Genomic DNA, 23,662 nt, shown 5'->3' on the forward strand with positions numbered 1-23,662 from the left:
AGAACGAAATTTGGCAAACCAATTTTGACACTGCCTTTCTTTCAAGGCTTCATTTCCATATAGGGCACATAACTTCTTATGTGCTTGCGATGCGTTTTTGCCTTTTCGGAAATAATACAATAAAATATGTCTGAAATGCGTGTCTTGTTCTTCCATTTTTAAATTGGGATAAAAACGAAACTAAAAAACTAATCGATACAATCCTTTATTAAATTAAAGGTGGAAGACCAAAGAATAACAAAACAATATAGGTTAGGTGCATTGAACACGTTGACAAAATAAAAGAATGTGCTAAGGCCACCTATTGATAAAATCCGCAACCACTTAGTTGCCATCAATAAATAGTATCTTCACAATTTCTTAAGTTGGCAATATCTACATGTGATCTACATTAATCTGCATTATCTACATTAAATAAATTCAAAACATATATATTATAACTTATGTATTATTCTAAAAAGTTAAGCACTTTTTGTTTATTCTATGACTATAATTCTTTTTGCTTCAAAAATTCAAGTGAAAATAAGCCAAATGATTTTTAGAATCAAACTGTTTTACTATTGGTTCTTCTTGCGCGCGAAATAATCCTGCGCACTGAAATGCGTACTGGAAATGTAACGGTTGACCGTGGTTTAGTCGTTGCTCGTTGCACGATACGTATCATTCATTATTAAAACTTACTGGTAATTTAATTTACTTTCTATTTTAATTTAAAAAATTTGATATACTCTAATAATGTTCCTCTATGTACATATTATATGATATAGTATATATTTCATAATTTTCTTTATGTATTTGAACAGCGTATAGGTGTAAAGGGAATTATTAATTTATTTATATGTAATTTATAGATTCATTCATTAATTGTGTAAAGTTTAACGAAATGAGCAAAAATAAAGTTTAATGAAAAGTAACAATTTGATATTATAAACTTTGTACTTCTCATTTACAGAGCTGTACTATTAATGATGGATAATAAACAATATTATTATAATCAATTATATTGATGAATATATGTACATATGTTATAAGTATGTTAATAAAAATATGTATTTCTCAGGTAATTAAAGCCATCATGAACTGGTTCTGCTGTTTCAACAAATAAGAACGAATAGCATTGCATATTACAAAAGTAATTTTGTTTTATCTATTTTACTCAATATATTTTTGAATACATAATGAGTATACATGAATTTAAGATTTGAAATATTCTATTTACAAAACAAATAGTCTTTTATTAATGCAGAAATATATACATATATATTTTCGAATACTTTTTCAAAATTCTGTCAATCTGTATACTAAAACGTTTAAAATTAAGAAAAGAATTCAACAAGAACTGTAGTTATAGTATACTTGGTTCAAAGCCCGTTAACGTTAACTAAAATAACATTACAAAAGATATTCAAATGCTCAGAGATCAGCAATATTTACATTGAATATTCAAGATGAACATTTTGTTCAATAAATTCAGTAGATTGAAAAAATAAGATACATGATAATTCACTCTATATTTCTTCATAACATTGATGAAAAAACTATTTAGAAAATCAGAACAGTAATTTGAGACAGATATATATTAAAGTTTTTACAAATATATCTAAAATTATTTGTAAATTAAAGAACAGACATCAGACGTACTTTTTCACAATTTATATTAATTTATCACAGATACTAAACGTAATAAATTACTTGTTAATTTAATAAAGATATGGTTCATCAACCCATTCATTAATCATAAATATTTTGTAGAATTATTTTTTTCTAATTTACGCTCATTTTTTTTATAAATATTAAAAACAGAAAATTAGATTTTCATATTTATAAATTAATAATTCTGAATGTGTTGGAATGATTGAAGGGGGAGGGTTAATTGTTATCTATATAAAACAGATCAAATATTTACATGCAATAAATTTATGAGAAAGGTTTCTTTATTAATTAGAATATATATTTTTATTTCTTTTTACATTATAATAAAAGATACTATTATTAGTCATAAAATCTTGAATTATAAATCAACAGACGTTAATAAAATCTAATAAATACATAATTATATATTTACAGAGCTGTCCATGGAATTCTTACAAACTATATTAACACATTTATAATTGATAATTTGTGGGAAAGATCAACTACTGGGAGAGAAAGAAATCAAGTAAGACATTGGATTGTTGCATGTGAAATGGCTAATATTTTACAAAAATAATATTGTTTTATGATGGCCAAGATGTATTCAATCTATTACATCATACTCTAATTAATTCTACTTTTAATAAATCAAAAGTTTTACTAACGATCCATTTGCAATATCTAACTATTTGTTAACTATTGTTATGTTATTATTGCATTTATAACTGTCTCTTGAATTGTATTTTATATATTTGTATATTTTATGTTTTTATGCAGTTATATAATTAATATAATATTGTATAATTGTTATATAATTAGGTATTTGTATGCGATCGATTGTTGTCGCGAAGATTGTATAGATTAATATTTAATAAGTGGAAGCTGGCACCTAAAAGTTTTTATATGAATCTGATATGATCATGAATTCTAATGAATATTGACTACCAAGAGATTAACCATTCATTAAAACCGTGTGGCTTTTCAGCTTGTTATGCAAGTACTTATAATAATACAACAAAACTAGTAAAACATTTAAAAAGAAAGAGGAAAATAAAAGAAAATAAAACAAAAAGAAACTAAAAAAGGAAGAAAGCGGTAAAAAAAAAATAAAACGAAAAAAGACCTAACCGTGGAAAAAAAATAAAAGCGAACACTTCGAACGCGTTGGGAGAATTGTTATCTGCAAGTCTTGAATCGTGTTAGCGCGAAAAACCAAACATGTGCAAAACGCTTGCAGATAAAAACATTTGACTTATCCCGCCACCCACGTGTATCTGTTTACAGCTAGTGACTTCACACATTGGACGAATGGATACAAGCTAATATGGCGTCAAATTAACGTGTAAAATACGCTAAAAATTCTTGGTTTTATATACGTATAACTTTTAAACCAATTGATTTTTAAACTCAAAACTTATATTTTTGGATTCTATTTGTCGAATATTATCGGAATATATAAAAAAAGTCAATAATTTTTGGTTTCTCAAAGTAAATTTCAACCGACAACTCAATGTAGTGGCTACAAAAAGTATTTGAACATACCCTTATTTTTCAATAAAATATCTTTTTATCATATTTTACATTTTATTCCGATAGTATCAAATTTTTGTAGACGTAAATATACTATTAAATGATACAAAATTTAATATACCTGGATCTAATTAATATGTAAATGCAAAAATAAATACTTCTAGAGGTGTAGAAATGCTTTTTGTAGCTATTATAATTCAGATAAGTATGGTGGAGGAATGTAAGGATATAATATGGATTCCGAACACCATAAAGTTCACATTGATGTAGGGTACAAAAGATCATAGTATATTATTTGATATTTTGAGATTTATTTAATATGGTAAACGTGGAACATAAATAAGACATTTAGAAAACTGAACTTGAAAAATTATATGGAAATTTAAATTTTTATATAATATACAATTGTGGTTTCAGCTGGAGAAATATAAGGTAGAAAGAATTAGTAAAGCTCAAGGTTCGAGCATAGTCAAATGGATGAAGTATCCGATGAGGAATCTTTCCATAATGACAAATCTATGGAACATAGAAAATCTGATGTAAGAATAGGAATTTAAATCTATTTTGTTGTTTGTGAACATCAAAGCACTAATTCCATTGATTATAGCCGCATGAAGGAGTTTCTTCAAAAGATGTGACACAAAGCAGTGTCAGTATGAGCGAAGGAGAAGCAGATGGGGATTTAGAAGGTCTTGCAGGAAGGGTGGTTCAATTAGAAGAGTTGTTGCAAGGGAAAGAAGCCATAGTCGAAGCTTTAAATGCGGAAATTGATCACTTGAGAGCAGAGGCCTCATCTCCAAACTCTTCTCAAAGCCAGAGTAGTAGTATACACAGTAGAGATGTCTTGTCTTTGTATCATATAAAAGTATGTAAAATCTGTTCTTTTTTTTTTGTTGACATAGTATATATAGATAGTCATGTGTTATTTTCAATCAAATAGCTACAAGAGTTTGAAAAAGCAGTGAATCAAAGAGATAAGCTAATAGAAGATCTAATGTGGTCTCTGCAGCATGCTCTGTCTGTAAGAGATAATCTTGCTAGTCAATTGAACTCCATAAATGCTATGCAGATACCTTGTAAAGATAGTGATAAGAATAAGTGCTTGGAAGAAAAGGTAAGAAAATCATATTTTTTATGACCACAAAATAAAGAGATTTTTATTAGAAAATTGATGGTTTCTAGATTGATACTTTAGAAAAGACTGTAAGCGATCAAAGGTCAATAATACAAAAATTAAATAGTCAGGTGACCCAAAATCAAGAATATGTACAGACACTGGAAATGGAGAAAGAAACTCGAACAGCTGAGATTAATGATTATAAGTTGCAAATTAATAATTTGAATGAACAAATCCGTCTAAATGCTGCTGACAAAAATTTAAACATCGCCGAGACTTTAGAGCAACAGAAACAGTATGAAGTGCGTGTAGATAAGATAAAACAAGATATGCAACATATATTAAAAAAATTTACAACTGAGATGAATATAAATACTGCACGTCATCAACAGGAATTAAAAGAGCAAGCTACAAAGTATGAGAAAGAGGTAATGAATATCCAAAAAGAATATGAAGAACATCTAAAGCAATTGAAAGAAGAAAATAAGACTATGGCTGATCGCTTGAACAAGGAACTACCAGATCTGGAGACTCGACATGCCAAAGAACTCTCCATATTTCAAACGCAGTTGGCTCACTATAAGAAAACTGTGGAAACTCTGAAACTCGAGTTAATGAATCGTTCTGAATCCCAACAAACTGCCCAAGCTGAATTGAACGAACAAAAATCAAAGTTTAATGAGTTTAGAGTGCAGGCAGAAAAAGTTACACATATTCAAAATCTAGATCATCAAAAGGAAAAAGAGATGTTACACGAACAGATTAAGTTGCATAAACTTCAATTGGAGGAAGTCACTTCAAAGTACATAGCAGCGACTGCGGTTCTGGAATCGAAGGAAAGCATTGAACGTTCCTTGGAACAAGCCTTAACAAATGCTGCTGTGTTGAAAGAAGAGAATGAAAGTCTAAAATTTAAACTCGATGATCTGTCGTCGAGATACTCGACAGCGCAATCGTTGATAGAAAATAGTCAGTCTCATGAAAGAACTTTAAGCAACAAAATCTATGATTTAGAGAAATCATTGTCCAGACTTAGTGGTATAAACGTGAGTACTCTAAGCGAACTGAACGAAACTACGTATCAGACTTTTGACGAAGTGGCGATTCAATATCAGTTGACAAAACAAAAGCTTGAGGAAAAAGCAGAATTCGAGAAACTTTTAATTTGTAAGATTGAGGGTCTTGAAGAGGATGTTCGTAAGTCAAAAGAAGAGTTGGAACAAGCAAATCTTACAAAGAAATCATATGAGAAACAGCTTAAGGATATGAAGAATGTATGCGACAAATACAAATCTGAGCTGAGTTCCTTGAAGAAGAACAGTTTGGATGGCCAGAGTACCCTGCCATTAGCAGAAGAAAGCAAATCATCTAGTCAGAGTATGAAAGATACCATCAGTGATCTGCTGCACAAAACTGAAGAGGATCAACAGGAAATCAAGAAGCTTAAGATGACCCTTGAGCTGAAAGAGACAGAACTTGCAGAATCCATAAAAAAAATGTATGATCTGGCAGACATGTTGAAGAAATCTGAGGAAGAGCGTGAACAGTTGAAGACTGGATTAGCCACAGCATGGGCACAGTGTGCAGAGGTAGAGGAAAAATTGAATCAGACGTTAGCTTTAAGCGATAGTAAACTTGATGTTTCATTGTCATCCAGTTATAACAGTGCCTTAATGAAACAATTTAAGCTGGATAGGATTGTTAATAATTCTGTAGATACAACACACGATAAAAGCATCGATATAAATAGAACTCTTGATGAGAAAACCGAAGATCCTAATATTAGTAACAAAACAGCATCGCTACAAGAAAAATTAATGCTTGTACTGGAAGAAAATAAACGGTTGCTGAAAGAAGTAGAACATTTAATGAGTCAACAGGCAGACTATGAAGAAATAAAAAACAAAATGGATCACTACATTAATCTTTCAGAAAACCTTACCATAGAAAAGGAACATAAGAATGAAGAAAATAAAGCTTTGAAGAAGAAGTTAGAGAATATGCATTCACTACAAGATTCTGTAAATCAATTAACATTAGAGAAGGAGATTTTACGTAAAGAAATTGAAGCACTGATTCATGTTCATGACGAGCAGATAAACGCTATAAAAACCGAAACTACATCTGAAATTAGAAAAGTACAATCATTAATGTTGAGCGCAAAAGGAGGCACAACAGAGTTAAACGATCTCAAAACCGAACTGGAAATGCGACACGCGAAGGAAATGGAAGAACTGCGTATGTATTTCGAACAAAAATGTTTGCTGATGGAAAAACAATATTCCGAGGAAATATTTAGTCAGCAGTCAAAAAAGATGTCAGACAATGATAGTGAAATTGCTGACATAACTGAAGGCTTATATTTCGGAGGTGCTGGCGATTGTTTGAACGTTTCGAATATCTCTGAGCATAGTTCAAGACTTGGTTCTCCAATAAAGGATGAGCAATCTAAGCATACCAGCCAAAATTTTAATAGTTATAAGTCTGAATTAGAGTATGAAATAAATATCAAAACTTTGCAACAAGAATTGCAAAACAGAATAATAGAGTTGCAGGAAGCGAAATTGCAATGTGAGAAATCTTTAGAAGAACAGAAAAATATGTATGAAAGACAACTATACAATAACAAGGACAAAGAAAGACGCGAGTTATTGAAAAATATGGCAAATCAGGTAAGCAAGATAACTTAATCGTTTTATGAACTTCTTATTTGTGTATTTAATGCATTTCATTTATCTTACTTTTTGTGTTAAATGTTGAATATCTTTTTGTGCATTATAATCGCTTCTTCTTCTTCTTCAAGAATATGTGTTACATGCTAATAAAAATTGATTTCTTTCATTCACTTTGCTATGTACATTAGATTGCACTTTTTAAATTTGGTATGTCTTACTTTAATCTTTCAATAGTATGTTTTTTATGTTATTCCTTTCTATAATTCTATTTATTTTTGATGAAACGCATGATTCTTTAATTTATTTAAATGAAACCTGTATTTTTTTAATAATTTTGTTCTTGTCAAAAAACCATTGTTTTGTTCTGAAAGCATTTTTAGAATAGTTTCCGATTAATAAAGGTCACAGATTATAAATTGTAAAGCAAAGTCGTTAGCTCGAACTGAGTACAATTATAATGTATTATTTCTCTCGTAACTAACATGCTATTGTGTGACCACATATGTATGCATGCAGCATTGTCAAACAGAATGGGATGCGGGTGCGTTGGAAAACGGTGAATTAACGCAACTACGAGCGGCCTACAACCATCAATTGGAAGAACAGATCGCACTAGCTAAGTTGGATATTGTCAATGCGCTCCAAGAACAAATTCAGGTAGCTTTAGATTTAGCCACACCAATTTACATGCTAATATTCTGCAAAAAATTGATTCGAACACATCCAAGACAAATTTAGTTTCCTACTGATATATCCACTTTCAATTTATCACTTTCATGTCATTGTAATTTAATCAATAGGCACTTTTAACGGTCGAGTCGGATGTAGAAGATAATTGGCCAGCAGAATTGTTGGAATTACGAGACAAACTGACTGGTAATGCAAAGAGGGAGATGCAACTACTTAAAGAAACCCATACTGAGGAAATGCAACGTTTAAAAGAAGAGCATTCTCGAACTGTAGCTAGAATGATCGATCGTCATCAGGAAGAACTTAATAAAATTAAGTCAGAATGTGTTCAGAATTATGGTGAAAAAGGAGATCTTGATAAAGGCGTAGTAACAGATAATCAAATTCTTGAAGAAAGGTATTTACATTTCGAGAAAATTAAAAATCGTTATTATCTTTTATTTATAAACATTTTGTGTTAAACAGGAATACCTTAAGTAAAACGTGTGTAACTCTTAAAACGTTGATTGAAGAACTGATAAAGTACTTTAGTATTTGTGAAGAGGAAGTTAATAATACTTTTATTACCAAAGTTGTTAAGAGTCAATTATCCGATAGCGTCATTAATGAAAAAGCCATGCAAATTGATAAATCTGATGGATTGAAATTCAACGAATCAAGAGAGAACCAAGAGACTAGCTTATTGAACTCTTCCAAAATGAAGATACAAAGGATCCATTTTGCTCCAAAAACTACCGAGATAGTTTCTATAATAAATAGCAATGCTGAAACTTTACCAACTATTCTGGAAGAAGATGAGTGCATAACAGAAAAATTAAAGCAAGAATTGAACAACTGCGTACGCCGCTTGAAATCTGAAAGCGCTGAAATTCTTAGCACTTCTTTATCCACAAGAGAACGGAGACATAGCTCGCCTTTGAAAGATACTCTTTGGTTAAATAAAATGAATGAAGAACTGAATTTGAAACTTCATCATGCTGAAGCTCTAGTCATCGGCTATCAAGAAGAGATCAGTCATCTGAAAATGACTATTTTAGATCTTCAAAGGAAGCTAATTAATGCAGAGAATAAAAAAGAAACAATCACAGAAGGTTATGGGGAAAATTATGACTTAGGTACTGACATTACTTTGCAAGATTTCTCACAATTGCAAGAAAAAGGTATGAACTCTTTTGAGGTATGAACATTGAACTTTTCAATGAATGTCTTTTGAAATTATGTTTTATTTTTCAGTGAGACATGTATTATCAAATGGAGGAGGAGATTGCACAGAATTGTTGCAACTGATAGATGAACAATCTAGACTGACTGAAAAATTGATGGAAGAGGCAAAAAGGGAAAAGGAAGATTTGCAGCAACAGGTAAACTGCAACTTCTTCTTATAAAGGATGCACCGATTGCATGTATTTTCATTATATAGAGTTGGTATGCTACATACAAAACAGTTGTGGTGTATTGCATATTGAAGACGAGTTTTGTATTTGGTAGTCCATTATTTTATCTGTATCTACGAGCTTAGTTGTTCATACATTGCACAAGACATTCTTTTTTTGTTTTTGAACTCATAATGAACAGTCTCATTATCCATGCATCAATATTTAACTTTTAATAGATCCGATTATCATTTGACAAGTATTTCAATCGATAGATGATCTCGTGTTCAGAAATCGATAGAAAAAAATTTACGATAAAAACGTATGAAATAAAAGAGAAAGAAAAGAAAGAAAAAAGATAAACGACCGGTAAAAATGTATAGCTCCGTGATGCAGCTTTTTAGAAAGATTGATTGGCGTTCTGTTATCTTGCCAGCAGGTGCCTTTAGAACCTACTCCTACCCCATACATTCACAGGGTTTGCCGCCGAAAGGTAAATTATAGAATTACTAATACTATTATAAAAAGCTGTTCCGTAAGTTAACTTTAACCGCAAACCGAGCAATATTTAACAATAAATTGACAAGAACGCTATGGACTCTCTCAATTCTGATGAAATGGTTTATCATAAGAATCTACTAAATTTCATGCCATCATTAAAAATAATAATTTCCTAATGATTAATCAAGGCATGTGTTACATTAAAAGTATGTTTATTGCTATTAATCTCTTATATGCATGCTATTAATATTGTGAATTAACTCTTCCTTATCCTCCCTGGTTGCATTAATTTAATAACAAAGAATACGTTTGAAGAAAGTTGATGAGCATTTTTCATGAGTATTTCAGAACACTATTTTTGTTGCTATTTATTTTGCATAAAGGCATTTGTTTTTAGTTTTATTTTTGATTGTGATTGATTAAATGTGTGTTGATATAAATAATATTAAAGTTTATAACTCATGTAGCTGCTGAAGTGTACATTTTATTGATTATTTTTATTCAAGTTTTCTACTTTCTGCTTTTTAAGTGTTCGATTTTATTGATATTAACTGAAAGAAAATATGTGTAGATTGAGGCAGCAGATAAGCAATTAAAAGCAACTCGCAGATTTCTGGATGAGCAAGCAAGCGAAAGAGAAGCTGAGAGAGATGAAGCAGCGAAACAAGTATATGTTCTGCAGGAACAGCTTAAAGAACGTGAACGAGAAAAGGAACGAGATCAACGCATAACATCTGAGGTGAGTCCTTGGGCATTATATTCATACTATTTAACAATACAATAATTTGATATAAACAATTTACGATTCTAATTGAAATATTCATTCGCACCCAAAACATCTGCTTTTTTGGATACTTTACATGGTGCGGACTAAATAATACATTTTAATCAAGTTCAGAAATTTCTTAAAATGATTATTTCTATTTGTCTTGGATTGGGATTTTTTAATGATCTTTACTGATCTCATATAAATTGATCAAACTAATAGATAACTTTTGGGATATCATAATTGAGTTCATTTTTTATGGTCAGCTATATTGTCAGCTATATTATTAAGTAATTAGGCAGCTTATAACACGCATTATCACTAACCTATTAACACGAGTTTTCCTGCACTCTGGTTTTGGTTTCTGTTTGTCGCACAAAGCAGTCTACACTATCACCCGAAGCAACGTCAGACGTCCCTGTGCTTCAAGCATCTGACATCGGTGCAGTTGTGAGTGGTCATTTACTTATGAGAATTAATACATTTAATAATATTTCAGATCCAGGCTCTACTAAGTACAAAGTATACATTTCATTTTAATAAAAATTAAGATGATATGCATGTATCTTTTATTTTGTCACTTTGACAATTATTTTTTGTGTGCTTTACATATTGGTGATGCTTTCCAGCATTTAATTTATGGTTGTGGTAATGGAATAAACTTAGCAATTGCGAAGTTTCATTAAAAAGTCGAATACAATGTAGGTGGAGGTTCTAGAGTCTCAGATGAGAGAGATGTCCTCTCTTATGTCTGACACAGAGGCCAGAAAATCTGAAACCGAGAGTGAACTGAAAGCAGCTATCGACAAGATTTGGGTACTTAGAGAAATCATCACAGACTTGGAACAACAACTACAGATCAAAACCGAGAAGGAAGAATCTCTTCAATTACAAATCAATCAATTAGAAACTGTGATTGCTGCGCAGACTAAGAACCAGCATGAGTTGGTCCAAGAACTGGATGCTGTTAAGATGGGTAGTGAAAGCAAGCAACTAAATGAACATATTATTCACTTACAGGTAAATTTTAATGAAATACTTAACTTTGTTAGAACATACATTTTTAAAAATACGATTTTGTAGGAGGAATTAAGAAAACACAAGTTAAGTTCTGAACAATTCAACGTGAATTCTGCGGCATTGAAGCAAATGAAAACAGAACTTCGCGATATGCAGAATCATTTAACTAAAAGAATTAGAGAACTGGAATCTGCGCACATGTGTAGTTCCAATTTGAGTTTGAGTCAACCAAGCGAAGATGTCTCTATTAGAGAGCAAATAGATGCCTCGCGGTGCCCTACTCCCGATGATCCTACTGCACCTCCAATGTTACCTCTCGACCAGTTACTTAAACTTAAGGAGAAAATGTTGAAACATGCCAGAGCTGAAGAAGTAGCACTAAAAAGAATCAAAGATTTAGAATTGCAAGTTACTGCTTTCAAAAACCAGAACGAGGAATTGCAAGCAGAGCAGGAAATTCTTCAGCAAACCACTTCTGAGCAATTGTTTCAAATAGAAGCAATGCGTGGTAGATTGGAGCAACACAAGCAAAGCGCTCCATTTGCCCAGAGACAGGCTACATCACGCTTAGAACTACAACTTCATGAAGCTAATGCCAAGTTTCAATCTTTAGAACGAACCATTGCTGACAAAGATTTAGAATTGCAGGACATGAAGAATCAATTGGATAGAATTAATCAATTATTGCAAGAGAAGGAAGCAGAGATTGCAAATGTGGTGCAAGTAGAAAGTGCTACTATTCAAAAGTTGAAAGAGCACGTAGAAATTATTGAAGAGGAGAAAAAGATTCTTCAGGCGAAAGTTGGTGTTCAAGAGCATGCACAGTTAGAATTACCGAGACTAATAGACAGTATGTTAGCAGACAAGAACGAGGAGATAGATCACTTGAAGGAACAATTATCCAAAAAAGAAAAACAACTTGAGATATATTCTTCACTGAATCTGGACGAAACACAATTAAGAGAGTTGGTACGACAGACAGAGGCAAAGAATAGTGCACGTACATTGAGCGATATTCTATCAATTCACTCGGAATGCGAAGAGACTACGGAAGCCATCAGAGGAGCCAACACGACACAAAACTTACCTAACGTATCTGCTTTCAAAGTTCCTACTTCACCTGTTCCAAAAAGTATAGATAATTCAACTGTACCTTTAATGGACAGCACTAAGATAATTCAGGTTCCTCTTCTAGACCTTGGTTCTCAAAGTCTATCAGCAAATTCCAGTCAACAATCTAGAATCTTAGACTTGCTGCACAGTGGCCAAGAGTCGAAATCTTCCACGTCGGAAAACAATAATTCTAGTGACAGAACTGACCATGCTACACAGTCAACAAAACAGTGTACTCAAACGCAAGAATTACCACAAAGAGAACGTGCTGATGAGAGAAGTGACGACAGTAGTAGTAATAGATCTTATGTTCCTTCAATGAAATACACTCAGACGTCCATCAATGAGACATTGAAAGAGGTGGAGAACTTGGAAATTCAATTACAGGCAGTAAGAGAGGAATTAGATATGAAATCAGCAATTTTGACTAAAAGAGAAGATGATTTAATAGCTCTGCAGAAACTTTACGACGAGTTGCAAATGGAATTTAAAAATGTTGTGGAGACACTATCCAGAGATAAGTGTTTCTATCAGAATCAATATGAATTGTCACGAGTATCAGAGAATAAAATAAAAAAAGATCTTCAGGAAATAGAAAATATTTTAAAACTGAGTAATGAAGAAATGCAAGACCACAAAAATAAGATACAAATGAACGAAAAAATTATAATAGAATTGAATTTAGAGAATAATAAGTTAAAAAAGGATATCGAAGAGAAGGAACAAGAATTAGGACAGACACGGGAATATACTATTCTCCTCCAGGAACAGGCAAAGGAGTTACAGAAATTCAGAGATGCAATTCTCGAAAAAGATATTACTATCGAAACTATCCAAACCCGCAATATTGAGATCGAAAATGAAAATAAACAGTTGTACGAATTCAAAACAAAGTACCAATCTACCAAACAAGAATTATTAGAATGTCAGAATGAAATTCAAAGACTGACCGAAGGTCTAAACAACAGGGATCAGGTCATTAGAAGATTGGAAGAAATGGCCAGACGCACCAGCTTCTCAGGAACATCCTCACCTTCTAACGAAAAGGATCAAGAAATCCATCATCTGCAGGAATACTTAAAAGAAAAAGATAAAGTGATTAGACAAATGAGTGACGATAGCAAAAGTCTGCACAAGGCTTTGGAAGCTATACAGAATAAGATGAAGGAATCTGGAAATGTTGTGGAATTGAGAAAGAAGTTGAAGGATGAAAGAAAGATAAATGCTGAACTGAGGAATATGGTGGATAATCTAAACAAAGATCTGTCTGACCTAAAGTTACCTGCACGTAAGTATTTCTTTATATAAATTAAAAATATAGTTTTATTACAATAATTATTTATTGTATAAATTTGCAGAACGATTGCAAGATGATATCGACATCGAAGACATGGTGCAAAGAGAGTTAAATTTATCGGCACACTTAGATAGAAAGATTATGAACGCCATAGAAAACGATGACGAGGATAAGAAAAAGACAGAAAGACAAACTCCTTATCAGGATTTCCAAGAAGCAAAATATATAGAACTAAAATTAAAACTGAGTCAAGCTAATAAAATCAATGAAGAATTGAAGAAGCTGAAAGATGATTTGGAGATAGAAACAGAAATGCTCAAGTGCCAGATAACAGAATACGAAGGTCGAATTTTCCAACTAAAGTCAGATTTAACAGAGAAATCAAAGAAAATAGCGAAACTAGATGAAGAATTATCTTCAGAGAAGAATTTGATGAGAAAATTAAAGATTCAGATTGAAAAGGAGCATAGGGCAATGCAAGTTGGTTGTTCAGAATTAATAGAGACCCTCCAGAGTAAGTTGAAGAATTCTTTAGACAATGAGGTGAAGCTTAAAAATGAATTGTCCTTGCTACAAGATGAGCATAAGAATTTAGAGATTCAACTGAGTTTGATGAAAGATCATGTACAATCCCAGAAAGTCGATGACTTATCAAAATTAACAGATTTAGAAGCTGAGAGGAAGAAATATCTGTCATTAATGGAAAGCTTTGAAAAAGAAGGAAGGGAAAACACAGAGCTGAAGGACACTTTGAGGAAATTACAGATGGAGAAGAATCATTTTGAGAAGCAATTAGAAGTGGAAGTGGAGAAAAATGAGAACTTAACAAGTAATCTGGTTTTGATAAAGGGAACTAATGATCACTTGCAAACTGATCTCAGGCGTACCAAAGAAGAACTAAAAGCGAAACAAGAAGAAGGCGAATGGTTACAGAAGAGAATTAAAACCATGTCTGATGCGGAGACTAAGAGACAAGAACAAAAGATCAGTGAACATAGTGAGCTCAAGGCTTTGAGGAGAGAAATCAATAATGCTAGAGATGTGATAGTTAGTATAAGAATATATTAATTTATAATGACTAGTTTTTGTGATTTGTTTTCACGTGATTAATTTTTCGATAGATGGATTTGGAGGCTGACATGAAACAGTCAAAGAGAGAATTAACGGAATCTCTAGAACGGGAGATGAAGCTAGCTGAGACTTTTAAAGAAAGGGAAACTGATCTACTTAAAAAGTTATCGGCCGTCAAAGATGAGGAGAAGAACTCTAGGGATGTGATTGCTGAGTTACAACAAGAAGTAAAAGCATGTACAAGGAGAGAATTGGAGCTCACAAAGGAACTGAAGAGCAGATTTACAAACGAGAATATGCCTACAAAATTCATGCAAAAGATAAATGTAATGAACTTAATATTTTCTAACTTTTAGTAATAAACTCCTAGTTACCTTATGAATTGTTGTATCTTATGACTGATATTATGGTTTATAGGATCTCAGTGAAGTTAATGAAAAATACATGACAGAAAAGACTGTACTTCAAGAGAAGTTGATAAAATCAAGGGAAGAGAAGGAACAATTGAACCAACGAATTAAATTACTCGAAGATCAAATCAAACGAAATAAGGGACCTCAAGTTTCAAATGCTAAAATCCCAGAAATAGAAAAGGTAATTTCTATCTTTTTTTCATATATTCATTTTGTGCTCAATGATACGATAATATTCTTTTTTACAGTTGCAACATTTTTATGGAAAGTTTCTGCGAGCGGAAAGCAGACGCAAGGCTCTAACATATCAGAAACGATATTTGTTAATTGTAATTGGTAGCTATCAATTGTCTGAAGAAAATACTCTATGTGTACTCGCCCAATTGACCAGAGACCAACGATCCTACGCTGTGGTAGGCCGTAACAAGAAATCGCCAAAAGTTCGATTTAGGAGTGCGGTGCTTGTTTTGATTAGTATCCATAGAATGAAGTGGTTAATCGTGAGATGGAATATTGGCAGACGAATTGGTGTGAAAACTCTATTATGGAACATGGATCAGTCTTTTCTACCAATTCAAAAAGCCGCCATAAATCATTCGCCTCCTGTTCGAGATAAGACTACCGCAAAGTAAGTGAAGAATTATTAGAAAATGAACATTTTAACTATCTGAAATTCGATTTTTAGTGGAGATGGTGGTTTTGACACGTTTGAACAGTATTGCCAACGACTGAAGAATGTTCAGCAGAGATTGGGTTTAGCAGAGGCTGGGAATCTTCAGATTATTCCAGAATAGTATTACGTTTTGTACCTAAGTTCTGTAAGTATCGTAAACAGTGATTTAACTATCACGTCACTGTTTTCTGAATGCGGTCATTATTGTGTGATCCGCATGGGATTGCTGTTTTCGATTGTTTCGCCAATCGAAAACGTTCAAAACTGGGCATTTTTATCGGAAAACATGTTGTTGCAAAAATTTGAGCTTCTTTCAGCTGTATTTTTTCTACAAATTGTATATAAAATTGTAGCATAGAAAATACGATATGTCGAACACGTGTTAAATTTCCACACCAATTATTAGAGGATGATGTATTATGCGTGCTATAATTTTAATATTATCTGTACCCGTAATATTTTTAAATTGAACAAGATGACGTCATACTAGTGCTTATATATTGTGTTTTACCAAAGTTACTGATAGAAATATTGCTCTTAAGCATACTGTTATTATAAGGATACAAACCTGTGCCTTGTACATTGTAATAAGTGTTCTATTATTTATTTGTTGATGATCTGTACGTTTTTATATTGTGAATAAAAAATAAAATACCTTTTTATCAGATCGTGATTCGTTGATAGGAATAGATTAATGAACCACCCGTTTATAGTAGTTTACGATATAAGTATGTATTTTAACAAAAGAAAGTATCTATAATTTCATTTTACATTTCAGTGCCTCGTATATCTTTTTTGGATAAATATTATTTTGTACAGCTTTGCGATGCTAGTCTCGACCTGTGGAATTTTTTGGTGAGTAGATAAGTGATTTTAACAGCACTTTAAGTATGATCGTTCTTATACGAGGATTCTGGTCCATTGTAAATTTAACGAGAACTAATTTTACGTTAACGAGGAAATGATACTAATTAACAATGGCAAAGACGGTGAATTACATAGGATTCTATAATTTCCTCAAGAACATTGAAAACACTAAACACAATTTCTGCTTGACAAAAGTTATTTACATATGTACAGTGAGATGTGTGATAAAATATATGGCGATCATCTAGCTTTATATGTATATATATGTATATTTAAAGCTACAATCGATTTTGTAAGAAGTAATCTAAGAATGTAAGGCTTCCTTTTTCTTATTCGTTCGAAGACATAGTATCTAAACAGTGCAAATTTTACTATCATTTTTTTCATATTTTATACTTTGATATTTCCGTAATAAAGCATCGATTTCTTAACGATAAAAGAAATTCGATGGGCGTACGTTGCAATTCGTTTTCATAAATTTTTAATACTTTCGTCATAAAATATTCAAACGTTAGTACTTATTACTTATTCGTATGAAGATTCAAATACACATTGCGTTGCGTCTCGCTTCCGGTTTAAGTATAAGGAGCTTGTAGAATGTTCGATTTTCTGTTCCTGATTGATTTTCATTTTTTTGATCTCTCGCTAGAACGTCAACACGTTGATTGCCACGCGAATTTTACATATTTTATCCGAAATGTACTACACCACAACATTAGTTTTTACAAAATATTACATCGTATTTGTGCACTTTATTCAGATAATTAGAGTGCGGATTTTTATGCATCTATAGAAAATTTGAAAGTGGAAAATTGCGCAGAGTATAATGCAGGGGTAAAGCAACTTTTTACCGAATCTGTATTTTATTTATTGTTGTAATTATATTCATATTTATATTCGTATTTATTATTGTAATTATATTCATATATGAATCTTTTATATGACTTTAAAAATATGAATTTGTGTTAAATTCCGGATTTTACTGATAATATTATCTGTTATTTATGTCGTTGAAAATCTTTTCCACGAAATTTATATTATTTTAAGCATTCTAAAATATTTAGTAAAACGTGTGTCATCGATGACCACCGTGGCAATCAATGTGTTAAACAAACTATAGCCTTTGATAAAAAATTTTTATCTGGAAATTTTAGAATCGATCTTTTAATTATCCGCGCTTATGATTGGTACACGCATCCTTGAAGTTAGTTGCATTGAATGGTCCGAAATAATCGTCGTGAAGTTGTCTGATGATCGTCTCAATCGGGCACAATTTTGAATCTCGCCGCGTTTTTTCCACTTCATTGCGCTCGATGTAACTGACACTGTAAAAATTTGCATTTCTACAGAACGGAATTTTTTGGGTGAAATCTTTTCCATTGATCACCACCCGGAAGTAGAAATCACTGGCTACGTGGTTTTCGTTCTTCGGATTTATCCGATAGACCTCGATTACGAAGCGGGAAGCATAATGTGGCATAGTCAACTTGTCAGAAAAGATTCCAAGAGCGGTTGCGAGGTATTCCAGTGTTTTATCATGGCCAGAGTATAAAACTATTTTAGGTTTGGCCTCGGAGATAATTCGTAGCATGTAGGAAACGATATTTCGAAGTAGTCCATAAGCTCTTAGCAATCCATATTTTCTACGGCTACTGCTCTTTGCCACTTGTTTAGACTCCCATTCTGTATAAGTGAACAAACCTGTTACGTGTTCAGTTTTCACACAAACCCTCTGAGTGTTAAAATCTATGCAGGGCAAGGAAGCACCATGGCAGATGTATGTTAACAATGCATCCTTCAAAGTATTTGGATCTGTCATTTGGGCTTGATCAGGGATCTCGAAGACTGCATTGGAAGCCTGTCGTATAAGCTCAGCCACCGCTGGATGAGATTTCAAATGATCAGACATTTCCTGTAACAAGAAACATTGTGTTAAGAAGACTCGATGTTAACCTCATAATAGAGGCTAAAATTTAATTACTTTTAGGTGTTGTTTGAAGAATTTTTCAGCGGCGGGACACGCACAGTCTGTGTTACAAAAAGCATAGCTTTGACTTTCTTGCATAGTTATTTTGGCTAGATTTTGGAAACCATCTGTCTCTAGTAGGGCATAGAGTAAAGCAACTGCACTTTGGACTGTTCTTCGATACCTAGTGCTATACACAACAATGTCTTTGCTGGATATAGAACCATTTCCCAAATTCAATTTGTGATAATAAGCATTTCTAAGTACGATTCCAGTTTTTAACAATTGTCCAATGCCAAGTGTAGTCAACTGACCAATTCTGCAATCTTTAGAGTTGCTGGGCAGCATAGGAAAACCATGGAATGGACCTAAGAATTGTGCCCAAGCAGTTCTGGAATAGCTGGAGACATTTTGCAAGAAGTTCACATAGTTCTGGTATAAACTTTCTAATTCAGGTATGGAATTAAAATCTCCACCGCAATTTACTATGCTTATATTTCTAATGTGCGCCAAAGGACCCCTGTCTCCATGCCGAACAAATACTAAAATCCCTCCCAATGTCAAATTCCCATCCAATTTTCCTAAATATGGAAAAACCACATGATTATTCCATTGGCTTATTAATTAATGATTACTTAATAATTGTAAAATATTTTGTTTGCTATACCTTCTGTTTCTGCTGTGATATCACTTGGAGGATTACAAAATTGAAATATCTTTTTGGTTCTCATATCGGTTTTCAAATTCCTGGGAAATTCCCTGATGGAAATGTCATTGTCTAGAACTCTGGCTTGCACTGAGCTCTTTTCATCTATTCCAATGTACTTGTACATACCTATATAATTCAACAAAACAGTTTTATTTTAAACAATTGCATTATCTTGGAATCCATATACATGAATATTTATATAAACGATAGGATGGCATTCAATCCGCTTGCTATAAAAAGAAGTAACAAGAAAGAGATCAGATGGCAAAGGGTTCTTTAACCGTGTTTACGTATACGGCTCACAATAGGCCAACGAAGCCGATAATGTGAAATCGCGTATGTGCTAGTTAATCGCATTATTACGTGTGTTTATTTACGAACGCTCACGCTACGATAAAATAATGCATTGTTATCAACGTGCTTTTCAAAGAAGCATTACTTATTATATATTTAAAAGAAACAAATACAATAATAAATAAAAATGAAACCTTCTTACAAAAATAAATATCGAATGCATGGAACAATTAGGATATATGCTGAAAACAGAAAGAAAAAAGATAGAAGTCGAGGAAAAACATGTCAGGTTTCTTTAGTTACCAGCAACGAGGAGAAAGATCCACACGCTGAGAATGACATAGCAATAGAACGCTCGATGCTGGTAAGAAAGTCGGACCATTTCCGCCAACATCCTGCGGCCGATCCTGGACCCAGCCAGGACGTTCCTGAATCTCACGACCTCGACGTCGAGGACGTAGCTGACGGTAACACCAAATCGAACAACCAGAGTAAATCCGGTTCAACGACACTTCTCCAAGCTGCATCCTCTCTTCTCAACGATCCTGCTGCATAATTCTACCCTGATAGCCTTTGGAGAACTCAAAGGGATGAAAATCCCGTGAACTACGTCGTCAAGTGAATTTCTCACGTCCCTCCTCGACACTGGCTCCAACCAGAATACTTCGGTGGATGCAGATGCTGACCTACTCTCTGACATTATCCTTAAACTAATTTTATTTTACTATTAATTATTTGTTTATTTTCGTGATTTATCGCCGTTGAAGGTGTTGAGCTTTTATATTAAATTAATTATCGTTCCTCGTTTACGATTAGTTAACGGACTGCATGTAGATGTAATATTGACGGTTCTCGTTGAATTTGTTTACGTTTATAATATCATTTTACTATTTCACAGGTTTGTACATTTAATAAGAACTTCCTAACAGATGTGGAAAGTATATCGAGTACCTCCGTACTCACGTTAAATCGCAGCAGGTTAGTATCGAGCGCAGGCGCCTTTCTTTTTCCTCGCAAATCTCTTTACACTTTAATTTTATATACTTTCAGGCTCGTTATCTGCATTGTTTGGACGATTCGATTACGAAAAAAAAAGTTGAAAGAGTCGATGAACGACCCCTTTCCCAGAAGCTCCTTTATCACGAAAATAATTCAAGGAAAATATCTCTTTCGCGCGGAACATTTACCCTTCTTCGATTATTATCACCAAATTTTCATACATATTTACAAATTTGCGTTTTTACAATGATAATAACAATATCGAATTATCATACGTCAAGCGTGGATCAACGAGTTTCGATGACATTTCATGACAACAATCTTCACTTTTTACATCTGAGTCATTTTACTTCAAGAATTAAAGTTTAAAGAGATCACTCACAACGAAGATCGAGCGAAGCTACAACCTTACTAAAACATTTTTCTGCGACTACGACAGGTAAGCCGCGCTCCTTGCGACAGTAGGTTATCGAAGCGCGCTTGCGCGCAATGTGTGCGGCTCGATTGGCCTGGTCTCTGTTTTAAATCCATTTCGATCCGCGGTCGAGAGAGCTGCAAAGAGGTTTGCTTCAACGATGGGAATGCGCGATATTCAACGGTTCATCAAACTGGACTCAGAAAAATATAAAAATCTATGCTAGAAGAAAGAACAAATAACTAACAATTTCACGTACAGTACTTGAAATCTCTTTTTGTCTCTATACTTTAACTTCTTTTTTTAATTTAATTATTCAATATATTTAATTATATTATTTGTATAAATATTATAGTTGGAGGAGAAAAGACACGTAAAAAAAGTTTTTGATATGACGGTCAACATTTGAATTTGATATTTAGAAAATTAAATTTTAATTAAATATCATTAATTACTTTTAACGTTCATTCTAATGTTATACAAATATATTGCAAGAACAAAGTAATTATTTTAGTATATAGTGTTTGTATGAGCATTCGTTAGGTAAATCTTTGTCAAACGCAGATTCTCGGTTAAAAGAGTGAAAATAGGTGAGCTGGGAGCGCAGGCGCTGGTGTATCTATTTCCGATTTCAAGTGTACGTCTGAATCTTGTCTTGCTTATCCTGCAAACATTTTATTGATGCTTTCGAATTAATTTTAATAATCTGTAATGAAATCTCACGCAAACGTGAAATATATGATTTAACGAAGACGAGCTTTACTTTCATCTTCCAATACTTTCGATATTTTAATTCTTTTTATTATGTACTTATTTATAGAGTTTATTTTATTATATGTTATAAAAAAAGAGCAAAGATGTTAGACGACTTTAAGATCCTTATCAGTACTTATTTCTATCCGATATTTTACAGAGGAAGAAGATTAATGTTTTCACGGAAAAGCTTGGAGATTCGTCAACTAAGGAAACGGGTAATGAGTAATATCAGTTAGTTGAACAACTCGAATACTTGATACTCGGATTACTGAATAATTCACCAGTGTATTTCATAGCACTGATCCACTATTTTTGCCATTTCTGGCTATCGAACATCTACCTACAGAGGGTGGGGATGTCTAGGCGGAGGCACTGAATTGATAATCAGTCGGCAGACGGCGTAGACGAAGTTGATTACGGTTCCACGAGGCGAGATACGCGGGTAACTCGAGCTAACTGACATGATATGAGAGCTCGAGACATCAACTATGGACAATCTAGCCATCAGCCTTAAGCAGAATATATTTACGGTAGACGTACGCCACACGTGTGCCTAGCTCCTCCTAGAGCCACAAAATGACGTCAACATCCGTTTCCTCGTTGTCGTTTAGCACACCATACAAAATGTATGTATCAAGATGTTTGTAAGTACAAAAGGTTGGAATTGACTATTTTAATTAGCTAAGTTGAAATAGACAGTATTTATTATAGCTTTATCGAGGTCTAGGATAATAGGGCAATAGGTCTCTAAAAAACTGGCGCAGCAGGCACAAGAATATTATAAAAACACAGTAGAGTTATGGAAAGCTTTACTTTCCATTGCTTGTTCTGCTAGTATTTTTGCAATAATGATGATGAATTATTGTTGAGGATAGATTGCGAAACAAAAAGATTCCCGATTTCTTAATTGAAATCTGGATTGACGCAAGGACACGGAAACTATAGTTGCATAAGGAATCTCGCGTACTCGGCTGTGGAGACAGAGTCACTGAACTAAATTTTCAAGGATTCATGTATGGTAATCGAACAGTATAATGGAACGAAAATTAAACACGAAGAAAAACGCGATAAGATCATATACAATAATAAAAAGTGCCAGTAAGATGGCGAAAGATACAAGGTCGTATGCTATGCTAATAAGATGATCCTTGAGCGATCATTTTATTAATCAAATCAAGCCCTCTGTGGTGACACGTTCGTACAAGTAGAGCGCCATTATATACAATTAAATGCAGAGCATTCCGCAATAGAGGCGCGCATAATCACCGATTGCTTTTCGCGCCATCGTTATGGTGGCAATGATCTTGCCAAGGCTACAAGATCAAGCACGACGATCATCACGACGGATAATAATCGACACAGTTACATTACTGTGAAATTAGATTTCTACCATAGACGAGGTATAGAATAGATATGGCATCTTATTACCTTTATATTAGGTCAAAATAAGGCTTTAATCCTTCTTTGATAGTATGCAATACACATAAACAATTATTTATGAATTTACTTATGAAACAGAAAAAACAACAACTTTTTCACTTTTTTCTATTTGTTAATATATTTGAATTATTGAAATATATTTATTAATAATAGTATGAATAATCAAATGAAATACTATAATGATACTTTTACTAATACCAGATTCTATTTAATAATAGACAGGTATACTTGCGTAACACAAATTTCTCATTAGATCATAATTTTATTCATAATTGCTAGTGGATATTTCCTTAAATATGTCTTCTATTCATCAATTTAATCAACTGTCATATTTTGTTAAAGGTT

At 33.0% G+C, this 23,662-nt stretch overlaps 2 protein-coding genes across 10 annotated transcripts; one reads left to right on the plus strand and one right to left on the minus strand.

Moving 5' to 3' along the window:
* The first annotated feature begins 616 nt into the window (after positions 1-616).
* On the plus strand, positions 617-16,533 carry LOC126874639 (A-kinase anchor protein 9-like). 9 transcript variants are annotated; one of them, XM_050636914.1, is made up of 21 exons: positions 617-683; positions 1,061-1,132; positions 2,068-2,158; positions 3,580-3,701; positions 3,770-4,027; positions 4,103-4,276; positions 4,345-6,951; positions 7,471-7,611; positions 7,755-8,041; positions 8,110-8,804; positions 8,878-9,005; positions 9,454-9,510; positions 10,090-10,257; positions 10,666-10,734; positions 10,990-11,304; positions 11,368-13,705; positions 13,776-14,761; positions 14,836-15,111; positions 15,203-15,379; positions 15,447-15,826; positions 15,884-16,533. In XM_050636914.1, the coding sequence occupies exons 4-21, from the start codon at positions 3,636-3,638 to the stop codon at positions 15,990-15,992; spliced, it is 9,231 nt and encodes a 3,076-aa protein (XP_050492871.1). In that variant the 5' UTR covers positions 617-683; positions 1,061-1,132; positions 2,068-2,158; positions 3,580-3,635; the 3' UTR covers positions 15,993-16,533. The 9 variants fall into 9 exon arrangements, with proteins under 9 accessions (XP_050492871.1, XP_050492870.1, XP_050492869.1 ...); XM_050636913.1 differs by lacking the exons at positions 617-683; positions 1,061-1,132; positions 2,068-2,158 and adding an exon at positions 2,932-3,120; XM_050636912.1 differs by lacking the exons at positions 617-683; positions 1,061-1,132; positions 2,068-2,158 and having other exon boundaries at positions 2,932-3,701.
* Positions 16,534-16,577: 44 nt separating this feature from the next.
* Positions 16,578-22,438, minus strand: LOC126874653 (2-phosphoxylose phosphatase 1). Its single transcript, XM_050636954.1, has 5 exons — positions 22,222-22,438; positions 20,011-21,785; positions 19,372-19,539; positions 18,720-19,285; positions 16,578-18,650 (listed from the first exon to the last, which is right to left on the minus strand). The coding sequence occupies exons 2-5, from the start codon at positions 20,099-20,101 to the stop codon at positions 17,907-17,909; spliced, it is 1,569 nt and encodes a 522-aa protein (XP_050492911.1). The 5' UTR covers positions 20,102-21,785; positions 22,222-22,438; the 3' UTR covers positions 16,578-17,906.
* Between the last annotated feature and the right edge of the window lie 1,224 nt (positions 22,439-23,662).

Source organism: Bombus huntii, chromosome 16, assembly GCF_024542735.1.
Source record: "Bombus huntii isolate Logan2020A chromosome 16, iyBomHunt1.1, whole genome shotgun sequence".
Classification (NCBI taxonomy): domain Eukaryota; kingdom Metazoa; phylum Arthropoda; class Insecta; order Hymenoptera; family Apidae; genus Bombus; species Bombus huntii.

What these genes read in the sequence shown, in the direction of transcription:
- LOC126874639 (XM_050636914.1), top strand. Translation starts at nt 3,636, where the DNA reads ATGGATGAAGTATCCGATGAGGAATCTTTCCATAATGACAAATCTATG. An exon ending in CATCTGACATCGGTGCAGTT is followed by an intron (nt 10,735 to 10,989) that starts GTGAGTGGTCAT and finishes AATACAATGTAG; the next exon opens with GTGGAGGTTCTAGAGTCTCA. An exon ending in AACATATTATTCACTTACAG is followed by an intron (nt 11,305 to 11,367) that starts GTAAATTTTAAT and finishes ACGATTTTGTAG; the next exon opens with GAGGAATTAAGAAAACACAA.
- LOC126874653 (XM_050636954.1), bottom strand. Translation starts at nt 20,101, where the DNA reads ATGTTGGCGGAAATGGTCCGACTTTCTTACCAGCATCGAGCGTTCTAT. An exon ending in TATCACAGCAGAAACAGAAG is followed by an intron (nt 19,286 to 19,371) that starts GTATAGCAAACA and finishes TTCCATATTTAG; the next exon opens with GAAAATTGGATGGGAATTTG. An exon ending in TCTTCAAACAACACCTAAAA is followed by an intron (nt 18,651 to 18,719) that starts GTAATTAAATTT and finishes TTCTTGTTACAG; the next exon opens with GAAATGTCTGATCATTTGAA.